Here is a 21,028-nt window from a genome sequence, read left to right on the forward strand (position 1 = left end):
AATGCACTGAAGTTACAAAGAGACTTAATGGAAGGAAAAACTTCCTAACAATCAGAGCTATCAAAAAGTAGATTGCATCACCTTGGGAAATGGTAGGTTTTCTTTCCGTTGCAGTTTTCAGGCAAAGACAGGATGAACACTTGTCAGGTACATGGCAGAAGGGATTTTGTTCAGTTATGGATTGGACTAGAATAGATGGCATCTGAGGGCCCTTCCAATGCTAAGATTTTGTGATCTCTGATCTATCTTTGTATTCCTCTCAATGCCTAGTACAAATGCCTTGCACATAGTAGGATCAATGCTTGCTGAATGAACAAATGTGGATGATGCATGTAAAATTTTGCCTTCAATTTCCCTATAACCTCTCATGGAGGTGGAAAGCATCCACGCATACAGTAGGAGAAAGGAAATAAGCAGTCCACCACAAGACTAGCAGCCTCAATCATTACTGGCAAGGCAAATGATTCCCAATTCTGGTGCTCCAGGCTAGAAAGAAGTGAAAGACATTTAAAATTGGAGACTTCAAATAGGTTATGCCTTCAGACTTATTTGTGGGTGGGTGGAGAGAAAAGGGTCGACAACCCTAGAACCTTAAAGTTGGAAGTTTTTAAACCCTTGGAAAATGTACCCCAAACTCCCACAGGTATATAACCTGTCTCTTTTTTGTATGTATTCTCTCTGTGTATGAATGTTTTACCAGGATCTTATTAGATCTAAACTCCCATACAAAGACACTAAGAGGCAGACTGTTATTTCACAGCAAATTTTCCCAAAGGCACACTTATTTTAATCTTGAGTGTTTCCCCTTTTTTGGTGGAAAGTGACTTAAGTGCATGAGAAAGTGAGAGAGAGAGAGAGAGAGAGAGAGAGAGAGAGAGAGAGAGAGAGAGAGAGAGAGAGAGAGAGAGAGAGTGTGTGTGTGTGTGTGTGTGTGTATAAGAGAGATTTATTGGGCCTGATCTGCTAAGAAGTTCTAATGGCAAAGTCAAAATATCCAGAATTCACAAGACATTTATGGATAAGACACATATCTAGTTCTGGTGCAGAATACAGAAGAAACTTGGTTTTCAAATAGTATCCTGCCTGCCACTCGTCTGCAGGTTAGGAATTGTTAAGGCACTTGACCCCTTAAAGCCCCTCACTTCCCTGATGAACACTTCTCTACCCAACATTAAACAAACAAACAAACAAAAAAAGGTAAATCCAAAGTATATGGCTAAGTGTATCCATCCCTAAGAAATGGCTCTGACAATAGCCAGAAAGGCTTTTCTCAGGATTTTATAATAATTTGGGCTTATAGTTAAACCGGAGGCTGGAGAAGAGCCCAATGTGCCTCACTAAGTTAGGCTCCACAACATAGGCCCTCTCATTCTTGTCCTGCAGAAATGAGTAGAGGGCCATGTCCTTGGCAAAGCCACCACGGCAGGATATTTCAGCTAGATAGCTCACCGTCCTCTGGGCTGAAGAGGCAGGGAAAAGCATGGCAGGAGTACAGCACTGTGTAGTAGGGACCACATTGTAGAGGGCAGGGGCCAGCCGCCGTAGCTCCAGCAAGTAATGCCGGCCCACCAGCTCCACCAGCCCCATGCTATACAAGGCGAAGAAAAGAACAATGCGGTAGCTCAGTCGTGGGAGCCTGGCAATCTTGACATATGCCCAGCCGAGCAAGGGCCCCAAGAACATCCCTACACCAAACCACTCCAGGATCCTCATGGGCTCTGGGTTGAAGTAGCACTGCAGTCTCTCAGGATGATAAAGCTTCAGGTAAAGGGCATTTCTGAGGTGTGGTTCAGACAATCTAGTTTCTAGGAGGTGCCGTAAGACACTAAAGATCTGCTCTTCAGGAATGGCATCATCTTCCACCATCAGGATGTATTCTGGGTCGTAGGTCTGCAGGGATTTCTCCAGGCAATAGGCATAATCCTGCTTCTCTTTCTCAAATGTATTCCTGAAGACACTTCTGCTAATGTTCATCCCCTTGGTGCTTGCGAATCGGCTGGTCACAGGCATAAAACTGGCCAGCAGATTGGCATCCTGGTGTCTGGAGCTCCAGTCCACATTACACACAAAGAGCTGGTGACGCAAGCACGGCTGGCCACACTGCTGAAGGAGGCGGTGGAACTGAGAGGCCACCTGTAAGACATAGTGGAACTCAGCCTGTCGGGACACTGTGATGATGGTGATCAAGAGCCCAGGACGTGAGGGGACCTGCCTGCCCCTGGGCAGGGTGGCATTGAGGGCCTGGAGTTTCTGAAAGTAGCGGAGTGCGGCCTCGCCCTCCTTCAAGCTCTGCTCTAGGAAGGTCTTGCTCATCTGGTTCAGGTGCCAGTGGCGTACATAGAAGTAGGAGTGCAGGAGGTGGTGGCAGGTCAGAGGGGCCAAAATGCCAAATGTTGTGACTGTTAGGAAGAAGAAATGGAGAGCAGGGCTGGAACAGGAGAGCAGCCGCAGCTTACAGAAAAGCATCGTGGGGAAGGTGTGGTTGCTCTGATTTAGTCAATGCTTCTGGGTCCAAAAGTATCTGATCATGGAAAAGAGGCCATCATAACTAAAGAAGAAGAAGGCAGAGAATGGCAGAATAAGGTAAAAAAGTAACAGGCTTTTAGGAAAAGTATGGATTAAACTCAGAACATACCGTTATACAAAAGAAGGGAATTTCTGTCCAAATTTCAAGGTGGGTGGTTACCACTCTTTAGTACATGGAAAGCTATAACTTAAGTGAGTACATGATTAAATTGGGAGTAAATTACTATATGAGAATAATTCAGCTTTGCCAGACAGCAAAGGGTGGTGTGGGGGTGGGGAGAGGAAAGGATGGCTTCAGAAGGAAACAAATTAATCCAAATGAAAGATATGATGCCAGGATTTCAACAGAAATGGGAAAGAAGACCATCTGCACTAACACAGGACATCTTTAATTAATGTTGGTACCTGCTGTAATCCTGAATACTGAATTTTTTCTTTTATGGGATGTTTACAGTATTTTATTGTAAAATTTGGATTACGTATTTGGTCATAGGTTCTGTGTCATCTGATGGCCTTCTGTGTGTTGTCTGTGACTTTCACAAAATTCGCCCAAAATTTCCATTTAATTTCTTATGCAGACCCTCTGTATATCAAAACCTCTATGGGGAAAGTCATGATGTGGAAGGGACAACCATATTGTTTTTGGGTGGGGGGTGATAATTCCAGGTCCCAAGATGGGTCCTTGTTAAGTACTAAGCATGCAGTACCTCTGATAAATTGTAAAATGCTTTTATTTGCTTAATCTGCAAAATTCTCTATATGGGGTCAATTATGATTTCCAGCTGTACAAGTTGTTGCTACTGCAGAATATCTGCACCGCATTAATTGTCTAAAATTTTTTCCTATGTAGCACAAGAGAAACTGTGAAAGAACAATGTTTATGTCTCCCTGGTAACCCAGGTATCATTCTGGCTTGGAGATATGGACAATGAACTGCAAAATGCAATCCAGGTGATTTACTGGGGATAGAAAAATTTTCATTTGAAGAGATGTGATGAGGAAAATCTTTAGAACATGCAGAGGGGGTGGCTAGGTGGTGCAGTGAATATAGCACTGGCCCTGGAGTCAGGAGGACCTGAGTTCAAATCTGCACTCAGACACTTAACATTTACTAGCGGTGTGACCTTGGGCAAGTCACTTAACCCCAAATGCCCTGCCCTCCCCCTCCAAAAATCCGAAACAAACATGTAGAAATAATGGATTCTAGCGTCTCCTAAAACAATGAGGAGAAACATTAGAAGATTTCCATAAGCTGATACAGAGCACAGTTGTTAAAACCAGAATAAATTATTCAATGACTATAAAATACAAAGAAAACAGCTAATAAAAGGCAGCTGAATTCAGGTTACCTGTAATAATAAATATCATTCCTAGAGAACTGAAGATGAAACATATCTTCCTTTTTTTTTCCAGTAGAGAGTTGAGAGACTACAGATACAGAATACAATATACACTGTCAGAAATAGTCATTGTGTCAGCTGATTTGTCTAAAATAGTTTTGTTACATGGGAACATTTAAGGCAAGGTCAGGGACTTTAAGAAGGAATAACTACATTTATAAAAAATTTTTTTTAAAGAAAAACTTTTAAAAGAATAAAAATAAAACACAGAGACCTCACCACAAACAAGTAATTTAGTCACCTTCCCTTTCATATTCTTCCTATATGAAATGGAATGGGATCTGCCCCAATCATTTACACAATCAGTTTAGAACATGAGATATAAACTCTGCATTTGGCTAGAACAGAGGTAGTAAGGCTAGGTAGAGGCAAGCACAAGGACTATACTTGTGATCTCACTGGCATAGGGAACTCTCAGAGGAGGAAACACCCTTTAGTAATAGAGGTTGGAATAATCTATAATTTATAATTCTGAGAGCTGCCTAGAGGTCATTTGTCCCAGGGTCACATAGACACTATGTGTCAGATGTGAGATTCGAGCTGAGGTCCTCCTGGCTTTTCACTGTTCTCTCATCTATAAATACTTGCAATATTACTAATATTCACATTAATTTAAACTTTACATACACGAGGCCCTTTCTCCTCACAGTAACCTTGGGAAGTAAGTAGGTCTTACAAATATTCTTATCTCCTTTTTGCAGATGAAGAACCCAAGACCTGAGAAATTAAGTGAGCTGCTCATGATCATGAAGGCTAGTGGATGGCAACACTGGCAAACCTACATCTTCCGACTCCAACTCCTTCACCCTGCTGCTCCTGGACATGTGACTAACTTAGGGTACAGTGTCAACGAACAGCAGCCATCATTCCCAAAGCAAAGGAAAAACAACATAGAACCTAAAAAAAAAAAAAAGACTGATGCGAGAATTCTGGGTCCCTTCAAGATCAAATGGACTTTGAAAATACCGAAGGTACAGAGAAGCAATGAGCTACAAGGAGCCAGGGTAACTGGGCTTCCCAGGAGGGATGTCTGACCTGCTGAAGAACACAACTGCAGGGCAGTAACATGAATCCCAAAGCTAAGAACTCACCTGCTGACAAAGTCCAGTGGTAACTGATCTCTAAACCAGGGCTTCTCTCACTTTTTAGTTTTGGGACCCTTTAACACTCTAACACTTTAACAATAATTTAACAATTACTAAGGGTCCCAAAATACTTTTGTTTTTATGGGAAGATACACACACATATTTATGTGGGATATATATGTACTATGGTATTACTATAAGTAATACATATATATCTCACATAAATATGTGTGTATATATACACGTGTGTTTGTATATATACACACACATTATGGTAAACACACACATATATGTGTATATATACATATATGTATGTGTGTGTTTACCATAGCAGAAATTACAATCTAAAACTACCGTGTAAATAGTTTTTACCTTGTAGACTCTGAAAGAGCCTCCAGGACCTCTAGGGGTCCTAGGACTACACTTTGAGTACCCCTCTTCTAAGCTGCTGTGAATGACAGATAGAAATGAACTGCTCTGGTCAAGGAGATAAGTAGACACAGCAGATTGTGTTTCTGAAATGCAATGATGAAACAGCTGGAAGACAGTCATCTATTTGTGCCTAATGGTTGTCATGACTAGGGCCAGGCCACTTAAGAAATCTACACAATAATTTTGTTGTATATTTAAAAGGAACTCCAAGTTGTACACAGTAGATTTGCCGTTTCATGTGCAATCATCTTTTCTATTATACTGTGTTATAGAAATGCCTGTTTTACTCCATAAATTAAAAATGAAATTTTAAAAAATAGGGAATGCACCTTATTTAACTTCTGCATCTCTCTCAACAGCTATCACAGCAGTGATAAGGTAAGTACAAATAAAATACTATGTTGGGTGTGAGGCATGAAAGATTGTTTCCCATTAGAAGGTTCATAAAAGAATTAATGCAGAAGGCTCTGAACTGAATTTTAAAGGAAGGATTCAATTTCAACAGATGGAGATAGTAGTGGACTGTATGGGCATACTGGCATTCAATAAAACATCACTGAAGTTGCAGTATATACAATATGAAAAAAATCAAGGAAAAACTCTACATTATATTTACTTCCACTGTTCACTTTCTTATAGTTTTCTCTCCATCAATGTTGGCCTTTGGGTCCGCTTCAAGACAGCCAATCCAGAGGGGCAGAAAAACTAATTTTTCTTTTAATAAAACCTATGAACCCAAGCATTTACTGCAATTCCCTTTCCTGCACTTTTATTACAGTTGAACAATTACTAGTACTAGTACCACTACTACTGCTAGCTACTCCCCTATCCCATCCTGTACTCACCCACCTCCAAATAAGTCATTCTCTATATCTGGAACAGATTCCCTTTACGTTCTCCCTCTTGAAATCCCTCCTTTGGTACCTTCTCACCTCCATGCTTTGTAGAGATGTTTCTGACACAGACAGACAGACAGAATACCCCACCCCCATCTCCATCGGTTGAAACCCAATCCTTCCTTCAAACTCAGCTCAGAGCCTTCTGTATTAACTCTTAAACAAGCCTTCCAATTGAAAACAACTTTTCCTGCCTCACAACCAACACAGAATTTTTTGGCCTTGTCTCACACAACAATCATATTTTAATTTGAATTAATGTGTCTACATATCACATATAAACTCAAAGCTCTACTTACTGCAGACTTGGTTATAAATTCTATGAAACTGGTCAATCAGGCAACAAGTATATTTATGAAATACTTAATATGTGCCAGGTATTGTGCGAAGAACTGGAGATATTAAGAAATGCAAAAAGGGGCAGCTACATGTTGCAGTGAATAGAGTACCGGCGCTGGAGTAAGGAGGACCTGAGTTCAAATGTGACCTCAGACACTAACACTTACCAACTGTGTGACCTTGGCTAAATCACTTAACCCCAATGTCCCCTCTCCAAAAAGCAAGAAATGCAAAAATAAGGACCCTGCCCTCAAGGAGCTTCACATTCTAATAAGGGAGATAACATGCAAACAAGCTATAATATACAGTGCAAATGGAAGGCAATGTCAGAGGAAGGGATTAGCAGTGGGGGGGGGGGGCTGAGAAAGGCCTTTTGCAGAAGATAAGATTTGAGTTGAGTCTCCAAGGAAGCCAGGAGGCAGAGGTGGGAGCAGGGGGAGGGGAAGATACGATATTCCAGGCAATGGACAGTGGGTACCAAAGCACAGTGCCAAGAGTCTCATATGTGATGAAAAACAAGAGCTTCATTGTTTGTGGATTATAGAGTATGTGGAGGAGAGCCAAGTATGAGGAGACTGGAAAGTTATAAGGGGTCAGGCTGCAAGGGGCTTTGGATGCCAAACAGAGCATTTCCTATCTGATCCTAAAGGAGTCAGTGAAGTTTCTGAATAGGCCATAACAGTAATACCTGAACTTCAGGATAATAGCCTTGACAGCTGAGCTGAGGATGGAGTGGTGAGACTTGAGGTGGGCAGACGGATTAGCCTACTGAAATAGACCAAGTGTGAGAGGATGAGGGCCTTCACCAAGGTAGCAGTTGTTTCAGAGAAGGGAATGTATATGAGAGATGCTATGGATGCAGAAATACCCAGACCTGTCAATAGACTGGCTATGTGGGGAGAGTGTCAGAGAGTCACAAGGACAGCATCATGCTTGCCCCAGCAGGGCATTAGGGGCACAGGGGAAGAGTGTGCAATGATAATCTATGCAACACCATACAAATTTCAAGTTATTATTATTATTACACCTATATATCAGGATCACTGTCACTCGATCTGAAGAAGGGTTGGATACATGCTTGGGGAGGTCTGGGCCTTGGGTGAGATGATATTGAGGCCCTGCAAGAAGCACCATCCTCTTGCCCTGGTTCTCGGCATTCCTCCATTTCTTTGGTGTGGGGCCATCCCACACAATATGGTCATGCCTCAGTGCAGAAGAGGACTGTCCAGGGCTGACCAGGTGTTTTATAGGCAGGGTCTTGCTCAGGCCTGTCTAATTGGTTTCCAGACTCCAAAGTGAGAGGAAGGCAGGTGCCAACTGGCTAGGAAGTTCTTTTCACAATCACAAAGGTGTCTATTCCACTTTTGTAAAAGGGCTAGTTGTGGTAGTTCTGTGTCATACAAGTATAGAGACTGCAGCTGTGATTCAATGGTATAGAGAACTCCCAGGTGAGGAAACTCCCTCTGTTAAGGCAGGTCAGCACTTTCTCTCTTACTTCTAGTCTAGAGCACCGAGAGGTGAAGTGATTTATCCAGGGTCACACAACCAGTATGTCAGAGTAGGACTTGAACTCATGTCTTGTTAGCTTCAAAGTCCGTTTTCCATCCACTACTCCATGCTGTCCCTTTTTTTTTTCTGTTTGATATTGACCAGAAACATCTGCCTCGCTTTAAGAACTCACTGGTTCTAATTCTGTCTTTTGGAGCATCTCAAAGCAATTCTATTCTGTCCTACAAGAGTGGTCAAGTAAGGTATGCATACCCCCCAGTATATAAAAGACCATTCACTGGGGCATTCAAAGAAAATATCAGAACTGAGGATAGCAGCACATTTATTCAGTTAATCAATAAACATTTATTAAGAGCTTGTTATGTGCCATACATTGTGCGAAGGGCTGGATTCAGCACGCTTGGAGCTGCTGCCTCCTTCTCTCTTGGCCGGTACCCAGTGCAGGTCGGGCTGGGATAGAGTCAGCCAAGCACACCTTTCTCCAGCAGGCAATTAGTCCCACCCAACCTGGCCTTCAGGCTCTTTCCACCCTCACCACTCCCAGCAGCAACAGCACACACCTAGTCTGGCGCCTTTTATGAGATCCTGCCTGGGATCTTCTCTTCCTCTGCCCTTGGAAGAATAAAGGAGCCTAAAGCAAGGCGTGGGAAAAGGGACAGGCGAGAGAGCAGGAGAAGCCCAGGCAGAGCACTGTAAGCAAACAGCAGCTGTGACTGCCAATAGGCCTGAGGATCAAATAACCGAGCACACAACTCTCAGATCTGCAGTTCTCCTCCAAGAAACCCCCAACCACACACCACTGGACCACTTGTTAGCAAAGCGAGGACACCTTGTTGTTCAGTCGTGTCTGACTCTTCGTGACCCAATGGACCACAGCACAACAATGCTGTCCATCGTGTTTTCTTGGCAAAGATACTGGAGTGTTTTGCTCTTTCCTTCTCCAGCGGAGTAAGGTAAAGAAAGGTTAAGTGACTCGACCAGGGTCACACAGCATCTAAAGCTGAATTTGAACTCAGATCTTCCTGAGTCCAGGCTCAACATTCTGTCCACTGAGTCATTTAACTGCCCCTTCAACTAGATGAAGGACATCTACCATCAGAAAACAAGGCCTACCTGAGTATTTTATCATCTGTCCAGCCCCTGCCCTCCATACCTAAATGAACCACCCTCTACCTTTGGGCCTTGACCTCCAGATACCACGTCCCTCCTCCCTGACAATGGGGACGATGGGAAGTCACTAATGTAATTTCAACAAAAGACTTTGCACAAATAGTTGCTGGAATAGGAAAATAAGTTTTATGATTTAAGTGCAGGCCATCAGGCACTTCTTCTGTTTGACTCTATCTATCCCCATGAGGCATTTTATCCAGCTATGACAATCATAAAAACCAAGTATTGAAAAAAAAAATGACTTAAAGCAAAACCACTGAATCTGTGTATCACTAAGTGTTAAATCAAAATTTCCAAAAATAACGAAGCATATGTAGTTGCATTGATTTCACAATTTTTTTTTACTGAGAGCAAAAAAGGTTTTTTGTATGAGTAATAAAAAATTGTTCCATGTTCATCTCGTACTTTAAACTGTCTACTTTTGTATATGCTTTATAACATGTATAATGTTAGTCATCAGTACATGTATGTAATTTATAAATTGGAGATGTCCAAACTTTTTTTTACTGATGGGGTAGTGTGATCAGAAAAAGTTTGGAGATCACCATTTTACAAGCCAGATATTCAAACTCTCAAAAGCAGGTAAGAATTTTTCTCTAAGTCTCTTATTTCTTTCACTTTTACAAATCAAGGACCTGAGACAGAGCAAGGTTAAGTACCTGCACATGTCTTCCACAGTCAGACAGTAAGACTAGACCCTAGCTCTTCAGACTCCAGTTCTAGATGCTACACCTCAGATCTCCAGACTTCATCCAGAATATACTAATATATATATATATATATGTATATTCTAAGGATCATTACCACCCTATGGTGCATTAAACCAAAAAAGAATCAGTAGGTTTTTGGTGGCAGAGTCAAGATGGCAGAGTAGAAGCAGGTCGTCCCCACAACTCCGGCTTCCACCTTCCCCAATTCATGTAAAAGGGAACTTTAAACAAACTTTGGAGCTGCGGAACCCACAAAATGACACAGAGAAGCTAATCACCCCCTGAGGACAGCCTGGCAGGTCGGCAGGAGTCAACCAGCACAGCGCTCTGGAAGCCGAAGCCCAGCCCAGGCCCGTGTGGGCTGGAGGTTTTAGCCCCAGGGCGGGTCTGACCAGAAGCTGTGGCAGTTTCCAGATTCATCAACACTTAGATGCTAAGGACAAAGTGAGAGGTCAGTGCACAGTGGATTTTGGGACCCAGTAGTTGGAAGTGCCTCGGCTTTTGCCCCCAGGGTGAGAAGCCACTGAGGAGCTGTGGCATGCAGCCGCTCCCACCACGTGGCAGCTTCAGCTCCTGGCCTGCAGACTGTAGGGGGACCAAGAGACCAGTCTGAGGGGTAATCACTCTTGCTTTAACCTGCTTGGATCTGGATTGCAGTCTAGGGTGGAGGTCCTGACGTATGTGTCCAGCTTGCCAGAGCATGTGGAGGCTTCAGAGAGAGCACCCAACTAATACCTCTGGCAGCTGAGAAAACCCCAGCATTTGGTACAAAGCTCCCCTGTCTGGTAGCAGAGTCCTACTGTGGCAAAAAGCCCAAAAGCCAAGTAATTGAGTGGCAACATGACCAGGCAAAGGAAGTAGAAGAACCCAACATTAGACTCCTATTTTGGGTACAAAAACGATCAAAGCACAGAACAGGAGGAAGACAGTAAAGTCAGAACTCCTGGACCAAAAGCTTCAAAGGAAAATATGAGCTGGTTACAGGCCATAGAGGACCTTAAGAAACAGATAAGAGAAGTGGAGGAAAAATTGGGAAGAGAAATGAGAACGATGCAAGAAAATTACGAAATGAGAGTCAACAGCCTGACTAAGGAAAATCACATCTTAAAAAACAGACTAACTCAAATGACAAAAGAGGCTCAAAAAGGCAATGAGGAGAATGCCTTAAAAAGCCTAATTTGCCAGATGGAAAAAGAATCTCAAAAGCTTACTGAGGAGAATCATTCCTTCAGAATTAGATTGCAGCAAATGGAAGCTAATGATTTTATGAGAAATCAAGATGCTGTTAAACAGATCCAAACAAATGAAGGAATAGAAGGCAATGTGAAATATCTCATTGGAAAAACCACTGACCTGGAAAATAGATCTGGGAGAGATAATTTAGAAATTATTGGACTACCTGAAAACCATGATCAAAGAAATAACCTAGAAATCATCCTCCAAGAAATCCTCAAGGAAAACTACCCTGATGTTTTAGAACCAGAGGGCAAAATAGAGGTTGAAAGAATCCACTGATTACCTCCTGAAAAAGATCCCAAAAAGGAAACTCCTAGGAATATTATAGCCAGGTTCCAGAATTCCCAGATCAAGGAGAGAATATTACAAGCAGCCAGGAAGAAACAATTTGGATAGTGTGGAAACACAATCAGGACAACCCAGGATCTGGCAGCTTCTACGCTGAGGGATTGAAGGGCTTGGAATATGATATTCCGGAGGGCAAAGGAGCTGGGATTAAAACCAAGAGTCGCCTACCCAGCAAAACTGAGTATCATGTTTCAGGGGAAAATATGGTCATTCAGTGGAATAGAGGACTTTCAAGCATTCTTGCTGAAAAAACCAGAGTTGAATAGAAAATGACATTCAGATACAAGAAATAAGAGAAGCATGAGAAGGTAAACAGGGAAAAGAAATCATAAGGAACTTATCAAAGTTGAACTATTAACATTCCTACATGGAAAAACAATAATTGTAACTGATGAAACTTTTCTCAGCATGAAAATAGTTGAAGGGAATAGAAATATATATATATATATATATATATATATATATACATACATGTTTATATAGGAGGGTATATGGGCATATGAAAACATATGTGAATGTGTGTATATATGTTTACAGGTATACATAGGCAGAGGGCACAGCATCAATTTAATAGGAAGGGATGATACTTAAAAGGTGAAATTAAGAGGTGAGAGAGGAATATAATGAGAGGAGATGGGGAGAGACAGAATGGGGTACACTATCTCATATAGAAGAGTCAAGGGGAAATGGTTACAATGGAAGGGAAGAATAGGAAGGCAAAAGGGAATGGGTCAACCTTATTCCCACTGAATTTGGCTTGGGGAGGGAATGAAATACACACTAAATGGGGTATCTCTCCTTACAGGAGAGTAGGGGGGAAGGGGATGAGAGGGGGGATGATGGAAGGGAGGGCAGGATGGGGGGTAGGGAAGTTGGAAGCACCCACTTTTGAAAAGGTATGATCGTGTGATTTTTTCCCAGTGATCTCTGTATCTTGTTGGTAGAGGAAATCTATGAAGCAATTGCTGCAACTACATACTAATCTCTCTTATGTAGAAACTGCAACTTTTTCAATGGATGTCGTGCATTGTTTTACTTGTTTTTTGTGTTAAATAAATATGATCTGGGTGGCTAGGTGGCATAGTGAATAGAGCGCCGGCCTTGGAGTCAGGAGGACCTGAGTTCAAATCTGGCCTCAGACACTTAACACCTCCAGCTGTGTGACTGTGGGCAAGTCACAGCCCCAATTGCCCTCCAAAAGGCAAAATAAATAAATAAATATGATCAGAATAATTGAAAATAAAGGTTTGGGGTACAGTTATTCACATTCTCAGGGGTTCTGTGCCCTTAACCTCTGGGAATACTGAGGGATGACTTTGTGTGTGTATACATGTATGTGAGTATGTATCTAAATACACACATATATACATATATATATGCATATGTATTACATGTGTGTATACATACACATTGCCTATGTGGTAGGTGCTTTACAACTATTATCTCATTTGATCCTCACAACAACCTGGGAGCTAGGTGCTATTATTATCCCCATTTTACAGATGAGGAAACTGAAGCAAAGAGGTTAACTGATTGCCCAGGCTCACACAGCTAGTAAGTATCTAAGGCCACATCTGAATTCAGGTCTTATGATTCCAGACCCGGCATGCTTATCCTTTGTGCCACCAGCTGCTTCAGCTACCTTGGTTAGATGGCCTTTAATGTCTCTTCAGAGTCGGGGATTTTACATTTCTAACTGGGTCTCCCTTCCTTAAATCTCTCCCCACAGATGCCAAAGTTTTCCTTAAATCTACATCTGACCATATCACTCTTCTACTCAACAAACCACAATAGCTTTCTATTGGCTCACATATAAAACATAAACTCCTCAATTTGGCTTTTGAAGTTGAACACTCTGGCTTCCATTTAGTATTCTATGCTAATAAAGAACAGGAATAGAGATGGATTTCGAGTTGGGATAATGAATCTGCAGTTGGGGGTCTTCTGTCCTAATTGGAAAGGACACATGCATTACTAGAACTGTCTCAGAAAACTCCCTATCACTGAGATTTATAGCTCTCTTGACAACTAGTTGTCTTACTTTAAGAACTAATGTTATCAGGGAAGGAAAAAACCATTTTGGGGGAACATTTCATGTGATCAGTAAAACTAACCATGCAGCATGGATGAATCACTGGACCCAAATTCAGTGCAGACCTATTACTGCTGGAGAATTCAGAACTATAAGAATTATTATATAGAAGATATTTTTTAATCACAAGATTTAGTAAAGGGACAGGAGTTCCATACTCTTGTATTTTGGAGGAAAGTAGAAAGGAACAAAAAGATTTCAACCAGACAAAAAAGTTTCAGCCTAAACCAGAAGTCTAAACAAACTTAATTGAGAAAATATAAAGGGTTTTTTGTTTTATTTTTCTTTCCAATGACACATTGATGAAATGCTAGTTTCAGCCAAAAAGTTAATATATTTACCTGATTAATTCTCTTGGGCACAGCATATTGATGACATAATGGAACTAGACTCAAGACTGCTAAAACTGCCTGCCAATCCAGATTAAAGTTATTTTGTCCTGTCAGAAAAACAGAAATTTAAAATGCATACCATCAATCTTGATTACATTATATTTTTCAGAAAAATGAATCTTCAGAGTTATTTGGTCTCCAAATTGGGTCATATCTACATTAGAGGAATTACTCATACAGCACAGGAACCACTCCCTTCCCACTCTGATTCCCTGTATAATGCACCATAAAACATCTGTTAAACATTGGTATTTGTTCTCAGGACTACTTTAAATTCATCCCAAAGCAAAACTTTTCTTTCAGTTATTTTAAACTGTCTTTTTGTCTATTTGTTTTCCTCTTACGTCTCTGCATTTCATTTCAGGATACTTTACAAGGGAAGTTACCTTTCTCAGTTTATCTATGATATAGTATAGTAAATAGTTCTGAGCTTTGTTTCAGCTGAATCTTCATTATTTGATCTAAAGGTAAAATATTTGACTATTTTAAGTTACTTCCCCTAATTTTAAAACATGTGTGCCTACCCTGAACCTTGGCTTCCACCATTAAATATATCTGATTAAACCTCAATAAGCTAGAAAACATCCAGAGGAAAGCAATCAGGAATGGGAAAAACTACAAATTCATGACACATGAGAAAAGGATGAAAGAAAGTCAGCATATTTGACTTGGAGAAGAGAATACTTTACGGCATATATGATCATTGTTTTCAAGTATTTAAAAGCTATCACATGAAGGACGTATCAGACTTATTTTACTTAGTCTTGAAGAGGAGAACAAGGAACAATGGGTAAATTTTGCAAAGAGATAAATTCAGGATTAAAGGGCAAAACTTCTTAAAGATTAGAGCTAGCTAAGAATGAGGCTACCTCAGGAGGTAGGTCTCCCCCTCCCTGGAAGATCTTTAAGCAAAGGGTCACTTGCCTGGTACATGAAGAAAGGATGCTTGATCAAGTATGAGTTAGGCTAGATGGCCTCTGAGGTCCCTTCCAGCTGAAATTCTGTGATAACTGATCAAAAATATATAAATAAAGACACTGAGAATATCTTCTGAAGAAAGCAAAGAATCATTGTACGATCAACTGAATATTTATTAAGCACTTACTATATGCCGGGAACTGAGCTAGGCACAGACAATACAAGTACAAAGAATGAAACAATCCCTAACCTGCAAAGAGCTGTGATACAATAATCTCGAGATGATTTTTTCTATTATTTTATAATCCATATCTTAAGATTGTTAATATGTTTGAAATTCTGGCTTTTTTGAAGTCTTATTAATTGAATATTAATGCACAAAGATAATCAAGTTGTGTCAAAGACAAACCATTGTAAAATGTGTACCCATCTCTGACATGTTATTAGTTCTTGTTATGATCGATATCAGAAGACTACACAATCCAATCTTTCCTATACTCTGTTCTGAATACCAGGTAACAAAGGGAAGAAAAAAAGAATCATAAGTATGATAAGTTTGAGACTTTTCTGTCTTCAAGGGTCATAATTAATAAAATATAAGCAAACCCTGTCATACTCACCGTGATATGATTCAGCCACTCTCCCATTTACAATCTGAAAGAAAATTAGTTTCATTAAGGTTAGCAAAAGTCTGTCACAGATTATTTTAAAGCCTGTTAAATGACAGGTGCAATCCATTTTGCTTGTGGTTTCTGTTACTCTTGCTTATGATGTGTTTAAGGATACAGTTTATTTCTTAGAATTCTGGAACAAGTGCTATCCTTCCTCACTCTGGGGAGTTTAAGTGAATTGATATTGTTTTTTATAGAATACATGCATATACATATATATATTTATACTTAGCTATAATAGCTAACATTTAGCCCTTTAAGAGTTGCAAAGTAAATTAGATATATTTCTTATCTGATCCCCACAAGAACCTTGTGATGTAGCTACTACTGTTATTCCCATTTTACAGATAAAGAAACTGATACTAAATGACTTACCCAGCTAGTAAGAGTTTGAGGCAGGATTTGAACATAGTTCTTTATGACTCCAAGTACAATGGGTCACCTAGCTTTTCTCTCTTTGATGGGATGTGTATTAGGAGGCTATTTCATCTCTCCAAGGGAAAAAGAGAAGACAACCCCAAACCCACTTGCCAGATAAACAACCTAGGAAGATATGGATCGGCTAGTGTTGTGTGTTAACTGTTCTCTCTTTTGCTTTCATTCCTAAAACCAGGTGAAAAGGTCTCCCCCTCTATTCACAATAATAACTTCATACATAAATGTCTGTCTGGGTCTAAATGGTCCCACTGCAGCTGGCATCATTGATAAGATCTTCCATACCCTGCCTTCTTAGATAACCCTTTAGTAAAATGGAGAACATTTCATTCTTATACTCTCATTCACCTCAAACAATTACTGTCCTCAAAGATTGCAAAGTGTAACTAACATTGTACTTCCCACCAATCACCATCTTCAAATCTCTAAAGAGGGGCTAAGAACTTTTAACACTCATCAGAGATAGCACTCTTCCTATATAGTTGGAGTTAATCAACTTTTAAGAGTGTATAATGTGCCAGGAACAGTGCTAAACGCAGGATACAGAGAGGCATAGGCCAGTCCCTGCCCTCAGGGAGTTCACAATCTAATGAGAAACGTTGTCATTTTTCAGTACTATCCCACTCCATTTGGGGTTTTCCTTGGCAAAGATACTGGAATAGTTTGCCAATTCCTTCTCCAGCTCATTTTACAGAAGAGGAGATTGAGGCAAACAGGGTTAAGTGACTTACTCTGGGTCACACAGCTAGTTAAGTGTCTGAGGGAAGATTTGAACTCAGAAAGATGAGTTTTCCTGACTTCTGGCCAGACACTATCCACTGAGTCACCTAGCTACCCAAAGATAGTGAAATGGTTTCTGGTTTCATTTTTCAGTGAATTAAGGCAAACAGAAGTTAAGTAACTTGCCAGGGTCACACAGATGGATTTGAACTATGATGACGTCCTGCAGCTAGGGTGGGAAGCGATATGAAGAGGTATGAGTTACAAAGTTGATTTCATCTTGAGTTTCTGAATAGTAGTAAGTCCAGAAGAACAACTGGGTGGGAAATAATGAAGTGAAGGCCCTGAATGCCCTTCTGGGGAAAAAACAGATATCAAAATGGATCTTTTAAAAATGCAATGATAAAACATCTTCTATGTATTAGATTTTAGATTGTGAGCTCCATTAAAACAGGAAACACATATTTAATCTTTATATTTAATAGTACTCTGCATGCAGGGACTCAAAAGTTTGAAGTTGTGATTGTTAAAATATCAACAAAAAATAGAGACAGCCTTTTATAGAAAACCCCCTATTGCATGTAGGTTTGCCATTCAATTCTGTTTTCTTTCACATTTGTTGGTGGGTCTGTGTCCACTTCAAAAGGTAGAATCCAGGAGAGCAGAGGACATGTTATTTCTTTAAAAACAAATCAAAACAACAACAAAACCCCACTTGTTTCCAAGCATTTATTAGAAAGCTAACTCCAACTACTTTTCCATAATTCTATGTGATAACTAAACTAGACTATTAGTCATTTCCCATCCTGCATTAGAACATACTATCCTCATATGCCTGGACTGACAATCCTATGCACGGAAATCTCTCCCCATCAAAGCACAGCTGAAGGGCTCCAAGACACTTCCTGTATGAAGCCCTCTTAATTCTAGTACCTTTTCTCTGTTGATATCTCCAATTTAACCTGTCTATAGCTTGTCTGTATAATGTTTACATGCTGCCTCCTCCATTAGACCATAAGCTTCTTGAGAGCTGGTGTTGAAATAAATATTTGCTCAGGGTCTTGCCCTAGTTGATGAGGCAAAACTCAGGAATTAAGACAGAAGAGTTTATTGTAATGACCCAGGGAAAAAGCATCGACCATCTCCCGGCAAGGATTTTCAAACCATGCACTCTGCTTTTATGGAAGTTTTACGATAAAAGAAAAGGCAATTCTGCCATCTCAGCTCCTTCCATATGACCTCATTACAGGGAGATGGGATTGGTGCATATGGCCTTTCCTACAAGGCTTCTCTAAGTCTAACAAGGTTTTAAAATGAAGTCCCTTAGACTGACTAAGCACAAATTTCAACAGACTGTCTTTTACCTATATTTGTACCCCCAGCATTTAGTAGTGTGCCTACCACATAGCAGGCACTTACATGTTTATTGACTGACTGACTCAGGTTTTCTGGCTTCAAATCCAGTACTCATTCCCACCCTGTTTCTCGGCGTTTGTTTCTTCATTCAGTTGGTCTAAATATCTCTAAAGTCCTTTCCAATTTAACATCCTATGAGCCAGTGGCATTTATGAAAATAATCTTCACAGAATGCACTTGGGGAAGGCATAAAATAACAGCCAGATCACTGGACTATGGATCAGAATATCTGGGCTCCAAGCATGGCTCTGGGTATTTAAGTATCTTGTGATAAAACAATAATGCCAGGCTCAGCCTTCCCTAGAGTCCTTTAATTCAACAAGGATCAGTAGATAAAATAGTCCCCAAAGAGCTTGGAAACTCAACTTTAAAGTGCCAGGCAAATTTGGGCTTAAAGTCTTAACAAAGGTGGACCTTTATTTAACAAAAAGGAAATAATGCAATTCCACCAAAGAAATTCACAGGCTTTGTAATACTGTATATGAAAGGCAAGACTCAATAAATGCACCAAAGTCTATTTGAATGAAAGCTCTCATGGGTAGGAGGAGAGAAAGGATGTCAATTCACAATACATTATGAAGCCGGCAGTCTTACCCACCCAAAGAGGGAAGTAGGAGAAGTCTGCGGCCCAGGCCCTTCTGAGAGCTACAGAGCAGAGGTTATGTTGTGATAAGATAATTTCCTGCCTAACTGTATTACTCTCATTCATTTACATAACTGGCTAGGGTCTGCAAAATCTATCTAACATATTAAACTATAAATATTAACTGGTTAGTTTGCAAATTTCATCTTGAGATATCAGATATGAACCAGGTATTTCACAGACTCATTTTCTGTTTTACCTGATATGGATCTTCTCCTGCATGCTGTAAAAATCCATCATCCATTCTGCCTATGAAACCAAAACCTATATAATATTGTTTAAAACTGCTGCTCACAACTCACTGATTTTTTAATAAATTGGGTCTAGATCTGAAAGTAATAAACTGTTTTTTCCACATCTCTGTTTCATTGAGTAGCAGTAGTATCTTGTTAGCTAAGAAACTTAGGACAATTTCTGTCACATGGTTTTGAGGTTACTTCATCAGTTTCAGGGGCAGGAAGTTAGTGGTGAATTTCCACACCTCTAATTGGAAACCCTCAGAAGAAACCACTATCACTGGACAAATGGACATAGTCATACAGAGCTGCATTTATTATCACATATAAAACTATAAAAACAAGACAGCTAAAGATTCCCACCCCAACCCCTCCCCTCCCAGCCTCTCTCCAACTTCTTGATCTGTAAAATGATGGAAGTCAGATCATTTCTACAATCCCAGTCATTTGGCTAGGGGTGGCCTTAAGTTTTCCTGTCTCTCAAATGCACATTGGACAAAACGTACTGCAGCGATCCAAGAAAGAGATCGCACTCCTCCCCCAGTCTGCCTTCAATATCCCCTCTCTAGTCCTTACCAAGCTGAAGTCTTCCTGCCTTACCAGTTTCCTTCAAGTTCGGCTAAAATCCCACCTTTTACACAAGAAGCCTTCTTCAATCCCTCAGATTTACAGCCTTCATTCACTCGATTGGTTATTTCTTTTGTCTATAGCTTGTTTGTATACAGTTACTTGTATGCTGTTTCCCCCACTAAACTGTGAGCACTTTGGGAGCTTAAACTATCTTTTGTCTTTTTTTTTCGGGGCTGGGAGGTTCCCCACCTCTTAGCACCGGGCCTGATTCACAGTAGACGGTTAATTAATGTTTATTTATTGACCAACTAGAAAAGACTGCAGCAAGTCCACGCAGCCGGTGCAACACCTGCCCTACAACACAGGGACGCAGCTTAGCGGCTGCTCGTAGAGACCCCTAGGAGAAAACAAGCCGATTTGCCTCGAGAGAAGAGCCAGGGCCTTTCCCCACCGCTCAGATCAGACTGCACATCTCCAACTCCGCTTCCCTCTCTGCATCCAGACATCAAAGCCTTCCAGCGGCCGGACCTCTCCCTCAGGGGTCTGAGCCTGCCTTCTCCCTCCTCTTCTCCTTCCCTCTCCTCTCCCATCCAGGGGCTACTCCTTCCTACCCCTCCTCCCAGTCCGATCCCCCCCCTCCCATACGTGGAACCAGATGCCCCCCACCACTCCCCAGGCTTAGAGGTCAAGGTCTGAAAGCCCAGAAGCAAAGCGCGGGAGGGGAAGCCCCGGCTGCGGCAAGGAACCACTCGCGCTGGGAGCAGGGAATGGGAAAGTAGGGAGAGACCTGGGGTGCGGGACAGGAAAGGAGGTGGGGAACCCGGGGTGCAGTATCCCTACCTCGGCAGCAACAGTCAGAGATGGGACACGCCCTGCTCCCGGGGACGCTCATTTCCGCTCCAGAGGCGGCTCCTTCCCAGCCCAGGGGTCACATCACCAAGCCGGCGGGAGCGCTCTAGTGGCCGGCTCTCCCCCTCTTTCCCGCCGCCCCCTGCACCGCGCTGGTCCGCCTGCCTGTGGACAGGAAAGGGAAAAAGGAGAGGGGCGGGAGAGGCGAAGTCAAACCGGGTCACGTGAGCCAAGCCGGGTTTGCAGGCTGCTCCGGGCATGGTCCAGGTTTTCTTTTCTTTTTAAATTATTTTTACTTATTTCGTTAGATATTTCCTAATTACATGTAAAAAAATTTTTTTTAACAATAATTATTTAGAATTCCAAAATTCTACGCCTCCCTCTCTCCCCCACTTGAGAAGGCAATTTGATATCGATTATACATGTGAAGTCATG

General features: G+C 41.3%; 2 protein-coding genes across 3 annotated transcripts in view; both read right to left on the reverse strand.

The window, feature by feature from the left end:
* Window positions 1-15,098, reverse strand: part of ALDOB (aldolase, fructose-bisphosphate B) — a 57,784-nt gene extending 42,686 nt beyond the window's left edge. The window contains exons 1-2 of the mRNA XM_069090625.1: window positions 15,060-15,098; window positions 14,085-14,182 (exon numbers count right to left, since the gene is read on the reverse strand). Of these exons, the coding sequence (XP_068946726.1) occupies window positions 14,085-14,110 (26 nt within the window). The 5' untranslated portion in view covers window positions 14,111-14,182; window positions 15,060-15,098. The remainder of the gene's footprint in view (window positions 1-14,084; window positions 14,183-15,059) is intronic.
* On the reverse strand, window positions 929-20,670 carry PGAP4 (post-GPI attachment to proteins GalNAc transferase 4). 2 transcript variants are annotated; one of them, XM_069090624.1, is made up of 3 exons: window positions 20,585-20,670; window positions 15,674-15,707; window positions 929-2,548 (listed from the first exon to the last, which is right to left on the reverse strand). In XM_069090624.1, the coding sequence occupies exon 3, from the start codon at window positions 2,464-2,466 to the stop codon at window positions 1,279-1,281; it is 1,188 nt and encodes a 395-aa protein (XP_068946725.1). In that variant the 5' UTR covers window positions 2,467-2,548; window positions 15,674-15,707; window positions 20,585-20,670; the 3' UTR covers window positions 929-1,278. The 2 variants fall into 2 exon arrangements, with proteins under 2 accessions (XP_068946725.1, XP_068946724.1); XM_069090623.1 differs by lacking the exons at window positions 15,674-15,707; window positions 20,585-20,670 and adding exons at window positions 14,085-14,182; window positions 15,060-15,098.
* Window positions 20,671-21,028: the final 358 nt, after the last annotated feature.

Source organism: Petaurus breviceps, unplaced genomic scaffold (genome assembly GCF_028583685.1).
Source record: "Petaurus breviceps papuanus isolate PSGF00001 unplaced genomic scaffold, PetGlider_PUasm1.0 187, whole genome shotgun sequence".
In the NCBI taxonomy this organism is placed as follows: domain Eukaryota; kingdom Metazoa; phylum Chordata; class Mammalia; order Diprotodontia; family Petauridae; genus Petaurus; species Petaurus breviceps.

Bases quoted from the DNA above. Each gene is read 5' to 3' on its own strand.
- PGAP4 (XM_069090624.1), bottom strand. From the start codon at position 2,466: ATGCTTTTCTGTAAGCTGCGGCTGCTCTCCTGTTCCAGCCCTGCTCTC.